Genomic DNA, 12,190 nt, shown 5'->3' with positions numbered 1-12,190 from the left:
TCTCTCTCTTTTCCTCCGTCTTCTTAACGTAGCGTGTGTGTATGCGTGTCTGCATACACACGTGACCCTGAAAAACGATGGCTGAAACCGTCGGCCCAGGCCGGCGCCGAATCATACGCAATACACACCCGTCCTTTTTTAAGTTTTTATTCGTCAAATTGAACAGAAGCTGAAACGACTGGCTGCATCCGACATGGAGTGGACACTTCAAAAAAAAAAAAAAAAAAAAAATTCAATTTAGAATCGATTTAATCAACGACCGCGTTGACCTTTTGGAACTCTGGACGCGCACTCTCTCTCTCTCTCATTCAACAACGCTGTCCACGCATCTGATTTAAAAATTATTATTATTATTTTTTTTAATGCCAATGAAATTGCCAGTGCGACAGCGAGTTTAAAATGAACGTACAAGAACAGCTTTCTCTTTTTTGTGTCCAGCTGTACATGGGGATGTGCATCCCTCATCCATCCATCATTCATCCGTACACACGGCCGACGTAACAGATCACGTGCTCAGCGAGTTAAAGACCTCCCCTTAAACAGGTTCTCTTTTTTTCAAATAAATTTTTTTTTTTTTTTAACAGGCCTCGATGTTGAGGCAAACGTGACGTCCATCTCAACATGGTCTTGTACGCGTCTAAAATTCTCTTCTTTTTTTTTTTTTTTGTTTCTGTTTCCCGCGTTCCAGGTGGTTCATTTTCTGGCCTGTTTCGTCTCTCTCTAACCTGTTGCGACATTTGTCCAAACGATTTGACCAACCCCGAAAATTCATGCCAAGGACAGCCGCTTGCGTATGTGTGTGTATGCATACAATGAAACTTGAATGAAAAGCGTTAAGAATTGCGCGCTGAGATATCAGTCAAACGGTAAAACAATACAGACGCGTGTCAACCGACGTGTGGAATTGCGGAGGCCACAAACGCAAAATCCAAAAGGGAAAACGAAGCGACAACGCATTTTGTTTGTTGTTTGTTTTTTGTTTTTTTGATCGAATAGCTAAATAAATTTCACACCGTCTACCCAACTCATCCGGTACGGGGCTCGCCTTTCCCAAAAACGTCTTTTTGCCCCAACACACACAAAAAAAAAATGGTCGAATCCAAATAGGGGAGACGAAAAGACACGAAAGACAAAGAAGAGAAAGAGTCATTCACGATGGGGAAATATATGTAGAAAACATACGCTGACTCGGCCCAAAAAAAAAACAAAAAACGATGGAGGAAAAACAATATGGAGGCCCAAAAAGATGCCGAAAACGGAGGGACTTTTCTCTCGCACTCGCCTTCGTGTAATATTTCAAAAAAAGGAAAAGAAAAAAAAAACGCGGGACGATGTCGGCTATTCAGATCTCCTCCCACATATAGAGATTGTCCCGAGAGGTACTCATCCAACAATGACAATTTGACTCCACTCTCCATCCGTCTTGTTGTATTTGAACCTTGGCGCCGTTCCGAAAAAAAAAAAGAAAGAATGAATGGTTCAAACTTTGCGGAACGCGATTGTGGTCTGCCATTCTGTCCAGCACTCCCCCCCCCCCCCCCATCTTGTTTACACGTGAAAGAACAAAGGGAAATAGACAGGATAGAGAGAAACATGAGCAAATGTTGAGTAAGTCAGCATAACAGTCAAAAGAGAGTTTCGGTCCGTATCCCATCCCCCCCCCCCCCCCCCCCCCCCCCCACCAAAAAAAAAAAACACATTTTAAATAGATGCGGGAAACCTTGAGAACTTGAACGCAACCTCCCCTATATGGCTTGACAAATACGGGCGCGCTGGGCTAGTGGAAAAAAAATAAATAAATAAATAAAAGAAACGAAAGGGGTATAGAGATAGAGGAGCGATGCGGCCTGTAACTCGCATCTTCTCCAACATGTTGCGTCGAGTTATTTTCAACATCCGTCACCGGACCGAGCCGGTTTTTTTTTTTTTTTTTTTTTTTATTTTCTTCGAAACTCTCGTAACCCTTTTCGGGTTATTTTGTTTAAAAAAAAAAAAAAAAAAAAATTCTATTTGAAGTGTAGAGGAATGAGAAAAAGAAAAAGGACGGGGAAATTATAAGCGCAGTCCGCGCCCCATCTATAGGCCGAGTCAAATAAAGAAGAAATGGCCATTAAAAATTCAGGCTAATATGGCCATCGTTTGCCATCAACAGGATCGGGCCAGATCGTTTTTAAGCATCGCTTCGTCTAGCCTAACCCTTCAACTAACCCGTCTCTATCTTTGGTAGGGATTGGCTCGTAAATTAACTAAGGCGGCAACAGCCCGTTTTCGTCGGGACCCGCAAGTCCGGGGCCTCCCTAGTTGAATTCCTTTGCATAAAATGAGTGTTTTTTTTTTCGTTTGTTTATTTTTTTTTTTTTGTCTTTCACGACGGTGCGTACCACAAACTTTGCAGCCATGAAAATGACATGCAGTCGCATAACTTTTTTTTTCTTTCGATCTTTTGTTCGTCAGAATCTTAACGCCGAAAAAGAAAAAAAAAAATGTGCGAATTGTTCCATTAAATAAACAACCAGAAGCAAAAGAAAAAAAAAAAACCCCGAAAAATGAAGCAAAGTCATCATTTTTCTCTTGTTGTGCCTGTGTTCCACAAAAAAAAAAAAAAAAAAAGGAGAATAGCACAGTACACAATGCATAAGAGACCTCGCCCCGGGAGGATGCAGAGCATTCAACATCACCGTTTTAATGACGGCAGGCCTGCTGTGCGTAGCTGTTGAAAATAACGCGCGGATCACGACGGGCGAAACAAAAGTTTGACCCAGTTCGAGATCGACGATAAAGAAAAGTGGTAATCTCATTTCAACAAAGAAAAATAATAATTCATGGGATATGTATATAGTCGAGAATGAAAAAGAGTGAGCAGTTGGTAGCTTTCCCCCCCCCCAAACATGGCGTAAATCCAAACGGTGCTAAGAAACAAATAAAAACAAAAGGCTATTTTACTTGGCAACGTCGCGTTGCATTTGCATGTCCCTATTCGCCTGTTTGATAAATCGACTTGTTGAAACAAATGATTTACACATCATCTCAAATGAATGGAGCGGACTTGTACTAATTGGTCACCTTATTTTATTTTATTTTTGTTTGCCCCGCGTCAAGGCTACAAATGTGCCAAGCTCTTTTTTTGCCCCGCAAGGTCAGAAACATGTCGACGGTTAGGACATAATAACAAGCACCACGATCGCAGCTATTTGTTATACCTATCCGATGAGAAAAAAAAAAAAAAGAATTCAGCCGCACTCGAGGCTCGAACCACCGCCGTCGTAGACGTCAACGAAAAAAAAAGGGAACGGAGCAAACGATATGGGCATATTTTCATTTACGGTAGTGACGCCATATTTGGATTGGTTTTTTTTTTCTTCAACGTTGCATTATGCGTTAGCATTACGCAAAAATAGAAAAAAAAAAATAAATGCATAAAAGCCGCAAAAAAAAAAAAAAAAACGAATCAAAAAAAGATTGAAGGTCGAAACGGAAATTCCTCTCCTTTGGTACACCAAGATGAGACGGCCAGTTTCCCTTTTTTTTTTTACTTGACTGACGCTAATAATAATGACTAGCTAAAAAAAAAAAAAGAAAAGAAAATGTGCTTCAATCTGTGTGTGTAGAGTTGATGTCATCGCAGCGCACTTACTTCGAAAAAAAGTCAACCGAAAACAAACAATCCGCCAACAGACCCCCAAAAGGCAATGTCATGCTGGATAGAACGGAAGAAATAAAAGAACTTCCCCTTTTTTTTGTGTGTGTGTTCCGCCAAAAGAAGATGTGCGAACAACAACAAAAAAAGAAAAGAAAAAGAAGAAGAAGAAAGTAAATCAAATAAATCAAATAAATCTCTTCTTACCTTGACGTCTTCCACGGCGTCGGACGGAGTCGCGTTGTGGTGATAGGTTCGCGGGACGGGCAGCGGCGGCGGGGCCGACGGTTGGACGGGCGTCGTGTGTCCGATGGTGACGACCGAAGTGGTGCGCGGCGGCGGCGGAGGTGCCGGCTTCTTACCTGACGGCGGGAACTGGATGGGAACGATGGTGGACGTCAATGTCGGCGTGACGGGCGAGGTGACAACATTGCCACCACCGCTGCTGCTCATTGGCAACGGCACGACCGGCGACGACAAGCTGAGGCTCAGCGGCCGCGCCATCGACGTGCCGGCCACGCCCGAAGACACGTGAGCATTGGCATGCGGCTGATGATGATGGTAATGTTGCGGCTTCTCGCTGACCGTCAGCTCCAGCGGCTTGTGGCTGTTGTTCTCCTGCGCAGAGGACACGTGCTGCTGCTGCGTCTCGGCCGACGCCGCGTCCAGCTGCGGCGGAGGGCTGCAATTGCTGCTGGTCGATGCCGGTGGCAACGAGACGGACGCTGGCGACGTGATCAGATTGAGCGGCAGGGGACGCGTAGACGACGACAAGCTGCTGGGCCGCGCCACCGACCCGCCGGACGACAGCGAACCCGTATTAGAGTGCTGGTGCTCATTGGGCTGCGACCGCTTGATAATTCGCGCCCATGTCGCCACGTTGATGTTCATCTGATTGTAGCGAGGCAAGTTCTTACCTGTTGGTTTTTTTTTGTTTTTTTTTTTTCAAAAACAAAGAAGGTTAAAAAAAAAAATAAAAAATAATTGGCTTTCATTTCAATCAAATATGATAAGAACGCGTGTGACAGTTCGTCTTAATTGACGGCGGCGCTGCTTAGAAAATGTCGACCTTCGCGTGACCCATTTCGTTTTGCCATCGAGATTCAGATGAATGGAATCATTTTGGCCGGCACACAAAATAAGGATACCAACACTGGAATTCTTTTTCTTTTCTCATTCTCTCTCTCTCGGCTCTCGCTACATTTTGGGACAACGTTCTTTTTTTTCTTTTCTTTTTCTTTACCATTGTGGAAAATGAAACGAAAATGAGAACTTGCGATGGCATTGAACGTGCGCTTGTGAAGAGAAATCGATAGGCTGTGTGTGAGTCTAATTTCAAAATTGAATCTACCCCATTTCATCGCTGCTTAATTATCAACGAGTTTCTCGAGCACTCGGTGTCATCGATTCACATCAAACGCCACGTCGTGTTTACCTCTGGGGTTTTTCTGTCTAGTTCAATCCTTTCACGAAAGTACCATACGATGCGTGACTTGATTTCCATCTGTTTCGCGAATGGTCGTTTCCCAAAAAAAAATGAACGATTCCCTCTCCTTTTGTTTTTGTTTCCCCCCCCCCCCTAAACGCCAACCTTCCCTAATGAAGACATTGTGAGAGAGCGAGATTTTGTGCGACGTGACCCGCTTTTTTTTTTTTTTTCGTTTTTTCATTGGACCGAATCATTTGTTATGGCTTTTTAAACACTACCAGAGCAAAAAGACAGATCGAAGGCGAAAAAGAAAATAATACCTATCATAATAGTTTAGAATGGGAAAACGTAACAACAACAAAAGTGGGAGGTTTGGAAAAAGCCCAGGGACAAGGTTAAGAGCCATTTGTGGAATCGGTCACGTAATTCATTTCTTTCGCAGCCGTTTTCAAAATAACGGCGTTAGAGCTTGTTTCAAGCCTCGTCACGCCTCCCGCTCTATGAGAAAAGAACAAACGAGAGAGCTAATACACAAAGAGGAGAGAATGTGAATCAAAACCGACATTCATTTATGCCGAAAGCGGCAATCTCTCTGACCCACATATCCCCATTTTCAATTTTTAATTCCAATAACGCTACCGTATTGGCCAGCAGCAGCAGCCGATAGCCGCGAGTTTGTTACGAAATGCAAATGAGTTTCAGAATTAAAAAAAAAAGAAAAAAAAAAAAAATGGAAGAAAAGAAATGGAAGGTATGGTTACCTTGCTGTTTAAATATGCGTCTCTGGCGCTGCAGCTTGGGCTTGCGCGAGATCATCGGATTGAGGAACTTGATCTCGGCAAAGAGGAGTCCCTGCGGCTCCAGCTGGAGGGCCATGCCGTGGCGGACATCGTCGATGAACTCTTCGAGACGGAGGAACTTGACGCCGCAGAGGGAGCGCCAGTCGCGCCAGTAAATGTCGATCTCCACTTCGCGCGACTTGTCCAAATCGATGCTGAAACGCTGGTCCCAGGCCTGTTGGGAGCACGGCCGCCAGTTCGTCTGCGCCACAGTCACATTGTCCAGCTTGATGACGGCCATGATCTCGTTGCTCGTCTCGTCCTTGACGCTGTACGACTTGGACGAGCTCCTCCCCGTCACGCCTAATAAAATAAAATTTGGCCACACACACAAAAAAAAAAAAAAAAAAACAAAGAAAAAAATTGAAGTTAGACAACGTCCAAAAAAATTCAAATGATTTTTCGCATTTTTTTTTTTTTTTTCAGGTTTGAGCCGGTGATTGACAAGCTCCCCCACCACACTTGCCCGTTTGTCAATCTAAAACCTTGACACGAAAATTGACTTTTGCATTTAGAAGAGCCCCGATAGCGTTTATCAAAGAAAAAAAAAAAAATACAAACACAACAACAATCAAAAAAACAAGGGTAGTCAAACTGGCGCTGATCCAGTTTTCAGAATCACCTTCAATTGGACATTCGCCCTCCTTTGGCCCGGCTTCAGAAAAACTAAATCCCCGTTTAGTTTAGTAACTACTTTTGGTCATGGAATTTTGTTCGTTTTGAAAACAAAACAAAAAACAAAAACAAAAAGACATGATGCACCGAGGGAAAGTGTGAATGTAAAACTATCGATGGAACAAGGCGATAAAAGAGAGAGACGTGCCTTTGACGAACGATTTCAGGTCGTTGGGGGCCGAGTGAGTGGAATCGCGTCGCGATCTGCCCGGCACGTCCTCCAACAGGTCTTGACATCCCATGAGACGGACTTCGAGCTTGCCGGTGATGGCGGCCGACTTGCCCAGCAAATGAGACGAGGATGAAGACGACGTCGGCGTGTCGCCCGACTGTCCGCCCCCTTGTCCGTGCTTGAACGGCTGCAAGCTGACGTAGCTGCTGCCACCCGACGGCGTCGGACTCGACGCCGTGTACGATTCCAGCTCCTTCTTCAGTTCCATGGCCTTGGCCGACTGTTGTGGCGGCAATTCCTTGTTGCGCAGTTCCAGAGAGTGTCGGATCAGGTCCAGCCGCTGGCTCGACTCGGACAAACTCGCTTGAGCCTGTTTTTAAAAACAAAAATGAGTCCGTGATTAATTTCAAATCATTTCGTAATAATGCGGCCATTTAAATCAAATAAATAAAAGAATATGAAAAAAAAAAAAAAAAAACAAAAAAAAAAAAAAAAAAAAAAAAAAAAAGGACTCGAACAGCCGTCCATCCGTCAAGAGCGGGCCGTACAGAGCTGTCAAAAATGAAGCTGAAAAATTCCGATGGCTCACCAGTAGCTTCGGCAAAACACGAAAACAAAAACAAAATCAAAGAGAAAAAAATGGCGGCGAGGAAGGATCAACAGACGGAGCACCAACTTCGAAATCTTTTCGAAAAACAACACCAAACAAAATTCTTCTTTCACTTTGTTAGGCGAGGATAGGAGCGGGGAGAAAAAATTCCATTAACGAAACGACCATAACAGGCACCGGATGAAAGAAGAGGATGAGGGTGGGTGGGGGGGGGGGGAATGTTTGAAAATGTTATTCATTTATTTTTGATTTTTTTTTTTTTTTTATTTATTTTTTTTTTTTTTTTCGATGTGTTTGCGTGTTTCGATTTACGATGCGATCATTCCGCTTTTCTTGAACGGACTGACGCGGCTGAAAGTGATCGAGGCAGTGAGCGCAGCTGCAATCCGGATTGCGAGCCGGGCCGACGTGCCGGCCGAATTTCTTCAACGTCCAACTGGAAGGCGACATGCCAACGGGAGATTTGACCGGACTGGTAGGCTGCTGGACGCGCCACTGCCAGGGCAATTCGAATTTGGGCGGCACAAATTGGCAAGCGACCGGAACGTCCATCGAACTATAGCTGTCCGTCACGCTGCCGCTGCCGGCCGGACTGCTGCACAAGCTCGGCGTGGTGACCGTCAATGAATCGCGGCACGACGACGGGACGGACGGGCCGCTGCTCGACTCCTGGTTCAACGGAGGCGGAGGCGTTTGATTCAAACTGGGGCAGCGCTGCGAGTTGCACCTGGAAACCCTTTCCGCTTGGATTCCGCGCAGCTGGCGCTGGAATTTCTCGCGCAGCTCGTAGGCCGCGCCGTGCAGCGTCGTGTCGACGGACGACATCGGCCGCGCGGAAATATCTCTCGAGGCGAGCCGACCGAGCTCTTCCATCGCCTCGGCCGACTTGGCAGCCCGCCACTGCTGCTTCCGCTGTTCCAGCATCTTGCGCTTCCTCTCCTCTTCCGGAGATCTCCAAGTCCTGCCCGTCTCTTCCGCCTCCAAGATGGAGTCCTCGCTGAAGCGCGCGTCCGACGATTCCGGCTCGGAATCGGCCAGCAGCGAGCGGACAGAAGAGTCGGTCAGGGTCAGATCGCGGAAGAGCTCGTCGTCGAGCAAATCGCTGGCGTCCGTCGTCTTGGACGATCGTCGCTTGCGTTCCACGGCTTCGGCCAGCTCTTTGGTGCTGATGCGGTAGCTCAGGACGGGCTTCAGGGCCGGACCTTGTCCGTTTTTGGGAGCTAATCCGTGCGGCAGGCTGTTCTTTTTGCGAATGTGTCGCACTCTGGTGCCAATTTGATCGGCCCTCAACACGGTCTGGCACGTCGAAGTGTTCGATTCGTTCGATTCGTCGCTTTCCCGGCACGTTTCCGTCTCCGATTCGGACGCCGTGCAATACACGTCAATGTGAACTGTCCGCGGCCTCTCGCGGCCATGTTTCCGGCCGTCTTTCCGTCTTTTCACCTGCCACAAAAATCAAATCAAATCAAAATTAGGAAACATTACGTTCAATCAAAATTTTTCAATTTTGATCTCACCTTGTCGATTGAAGTGGCCGAAATGGCCGGAGAGACGGGCCGCGCTGTAGGGACAGGGCACGGCGATTGGGCAGGAGGCGGCACGGAGAGCTGGGGCATTTTCGTGTGGCTGTTCCACGTCTCGCCTTCCGAACAGCGTCTGAAATGATGCGGATGAAGCGGATAGCCGGCCGTCGGAGCGTTTTGAACGGACTGCATCGGATGGCCGGCGCTGTCTTGGCCCGTTTGCAGCGTGATGCTGCACGTGCTGCGGCACCTCCGCTCGTACGGCTGCGTCAATCTCCTTCCGCTCTCCGCACTGGCCGAGCAACTAGATCCGGCCGGGTGCGAGACGGTCAGCGAGGCGGCCATCAAAGGGGCCGTCGTTTCGCTACTGCCGTAACCCGACGACGAATTCTTGCGAGGGCTCAAACGAAAGCCACTCGAGTCCGTCTCGCTCGACGGGTTGTAGAGCCGCGACGTGGACGTGGCCCGTCGATTCGGCGTCGGCGACAAGTCCTGCAGGCTGTTGCTCCACGAGCATTCGAAACGGATTCCATTGGGCTGGAGAGTGCTGGCGGCCGATGGAGCCATTTGGCCCAGTCTGGGCAGTGTCATGTACGCATTGATGGACACGCTGCAATGACGATCCGTCATTGCTCTAATCCTGTCCGAGTGCAGGGCAGTCCCTTCTTAATTCACAGGGGAAAACAAAAACTTCTTCTTTGTTCCAGCAGTCTCCCTCTCTCTCTCTCTCTCTCTCTCTCTCTTCTCTTTGTTGTTTTCCCCCTCCTTGCCCAGCATTTACCCTCCACAGAGGTGGGTATCGAAAAAAAAAAAAAATGGGAGAACGGCACTCGAAACGATCAGACTCACGACTGGAAACAGAGTCGACTGAGGAAAGAGAGAGAGAGAGAGAGAGAGAGACGGCCACAGTGGAGGGGGGGGGGGGAGAGAGAGAGAAGGGAAGCCAACGGAGGGAAGTTTAATTTTAGTCATCGAGATGGCGGGGTGCATTGGCCGCTCACATGAGGAAAAAGCTAAGACTCATCTTCTTTTTTGTTTTTGTAGTTTTTTGGTTTTGGCCGCGTGCAAAAGAGAGAACGAGACATTCGAGCCGGTCATTCCATTCCATTCTTCCGGGAGGAAGTCGGGAGAAACGAGCGAGTAAAAACACAAAACAAAAAACAAACAAAAATAAATAAAAAAAAAAAAAAAAAAAAAAAAAAAGGAATAACCGATACAGTGAAGCCTTTTCGACGACGGCCCGTCTATCCCGTGAGGTGGCGAAAGAGGCGAGAAAACACAAACGCGGGAGAAAGAGGAGGAGGGTGACGAGCAGCGCGAGAGAGGAGAGCGAAGTACCGTGTAACACAACACGCTGAGGTTTTATCATTTGCGAGAGCGAAGAAAAAAAAAAAAAAAAAAAAAACGAGAGAAGGAACGCCGTCCGGCCTTAATGGCAACCAGTGTGTGGGGAAGAAGGGGGGAGGGGGTCGGGGGGGGAGGAGCGGGAGTAAGGAATGGAGGAAAGAATTATTTTTAGTCAAAGCCGGGCCAAAAAGATGGTGCGTCACATTCGATTGAAATGACTCGTACTGGCCCGCGCTGTCTTCATTTTTTGTTGTGCTGTTGAAGGAACGACATTTCAACGACCCGCAAAAAGAGCAAAAAAAAAATATAATAAGGATGAAAAAAAAAAAAAAGAAAAAGAAAAATCAAAGAGACATTCTAAAACCGCACGGACAGCTGTCGTGCAATTAATTCAATAATCGTTCGGATGCGTTTTCCAGCTGATCGGAGCACGGACAACAGTTGTTTTGTTTTTTTTTCTGTCCACCCGAATTTAAAACAAAACAAAAAAAAAGAAGTGGAACTCTATTGTTATGCTATGCGGGAGGTTTTTTTTTTATCCCACACCACCATTAGGAATTAAAAAAAGAAGGACGACATTTTTTATCATTTTTTTTTTTTTTTTTTTTTTTTTTTTTACCTCTTGTATGGCTTTCTTGTCGGTGGAACGGGCAGACTGGAGCAGCCGGATGACGTTTTTGGCTCCTTCCACGACGGCCGATTCGATCCGCAAATGGTGGCGGAGCTCCTCGATCCTCACTTCCAGCGGCGTCATCAATCCAAAGTCCCAATTACGGTCTGAACGAGATGTTTTCAAAAAGAAGAGGGAGAGATTGAGGCCGAGATTAGATACAGAACATCAAAGTTTAAAACTCCGCTTACAATCAAATACTTTTGCCAATTTCATTTCGTAGAAAACTGAAAATTTTAAACAAAAATGGACGAACTGGCAAAAAGGAAAAAAAACAAGTCCCCCTCTCGTCACGGGACCAGCCCTTCAGCTTTTCTGACTCACGCTACCACTACCAAGTTGCTATGACCGCCAACAGGTGGCTCTACCAACACGGATCCCAAAATCCTTTTTCTTACAAAAACAAAACAAAACAAAACACATATTTGCCACATGACTCAAAACAAATCATTTCGCTTAAGGCCGTCCATTATATGCTGCATAACGGCCACTTACGACTACGGCATTTTACTGTGTTTTATAGCTGGGCATAACAATCGGGTGGTGGTTACCTCCTCTGACTCGCGATCCATCGGCGGAGCCCTTGCCGTCCATCTCCTCCGACTGGACCTGTTTGACCTTCATAATCCGCATTTTGATGTACTCGATCTTGGCTTTAGAGTCGGCCAGCATTTGCTGCGCTTCGGCCAGCAGTTTCTTGTCGCGAGTCGGCCCGTTGCTGTACTGCTGGATCATGTTCTCGGCGCCTTGTTTCACCTTCAGCTCGATGTTCAACTGTTTCTCCAGCGACTGGATACGCTGCTCCGATATCGAGCCTTCGTCGGGCCGCGGGACGGCCACGTCGCCGGGCGACATTGGCGTTTCTGAATAGAAATAAAAAAAAAAAAATAAATAAAAATAAATCTAAATCAAAAATCTTGTCGAAAAGAAAAACAGCCAATCAAATAAAATGCGAAAGAATTTTTTACGAATGACAGTGGGGGGAGGCCCATAGAAATTTTAAAAAATGATTCTGAGGTTAGGCAACCATTACTCTCCATACATGGCGGTTGGTATTCGACTGGCAAATCGAAAAGTCCAGACTTAAATAAATTTTTCTTTTTTTTCTTTTTCCCTTTGGTATTTCACGATTTGATTTTTAATAGACACTTTCGCCAGTCCTTAACAACAACAACAAAAAAATGTTTAAATAGTGGACAGAACACACACACACACAGACAGACAGACGAAAAAAAAAAAAAAAAAAAGAAAGAATAGGCACTTTTGGGAGGAGTTCCAAAAACTCTGT

At 46.2% G+C, this 12,190-nt stretch overlaps 1 protein-coding gene across 1 annotated transcript in view; it reads right to left on the bottom strand.

Moving 5' to 3' along the window:
* The window catches only part of LOC130688906 (serine/threonine-protein kinase N2-like), a 31,081-nt gene that overhangs the window by 7,444 nt on the left and 11,447 nt on the right, over positions 1-12,190 (bottom strand). Inside the window, exons 5-9 of the mRNA XM_057511924.2 lie at positions 11,454-11,765; positions 10,852-11,009; positions 6,729-7,122; positions 5,828-6,208; positions 3,845-4,554 (exon numbers count right to left, since the gene is read on the bottom strand). Coding sequence (XP_057367907.1) covers positions 3,845-4,554; positions 5,828-6,208; positions 6,729-7,122; positions 10,852-11,009; positions 11,454-11,765 — 1,955 coding nt within the window. The remainder of the gene's footprint in view (positions 1-3,844; positions 4,555-5,827; positions 6,209-6,728; positions 7,123-10,851; positions 11,010-11,453; positions 11,766-12,190) is intronic.

The sequence above is a fragment of the Daphnia carinata genome, chromosome 9, assembly GCF_022539665.2.
Source record: "Daphnia carinata strain CSIRO-1 chromosome 9, CSIRO_AGI_Dcar_HiC_V3, whole genome shotgun sequence".
Taxonomy (NCBI): Eukaryota; Metazoa; Arthropoda; class Branchiopoda; order Diplostraca; family Daphniidae; genus Daphnia; species Daphnia carinata.
This window is presented reverse-complemented; position numbering and strand designations above follow the sequence as displayed.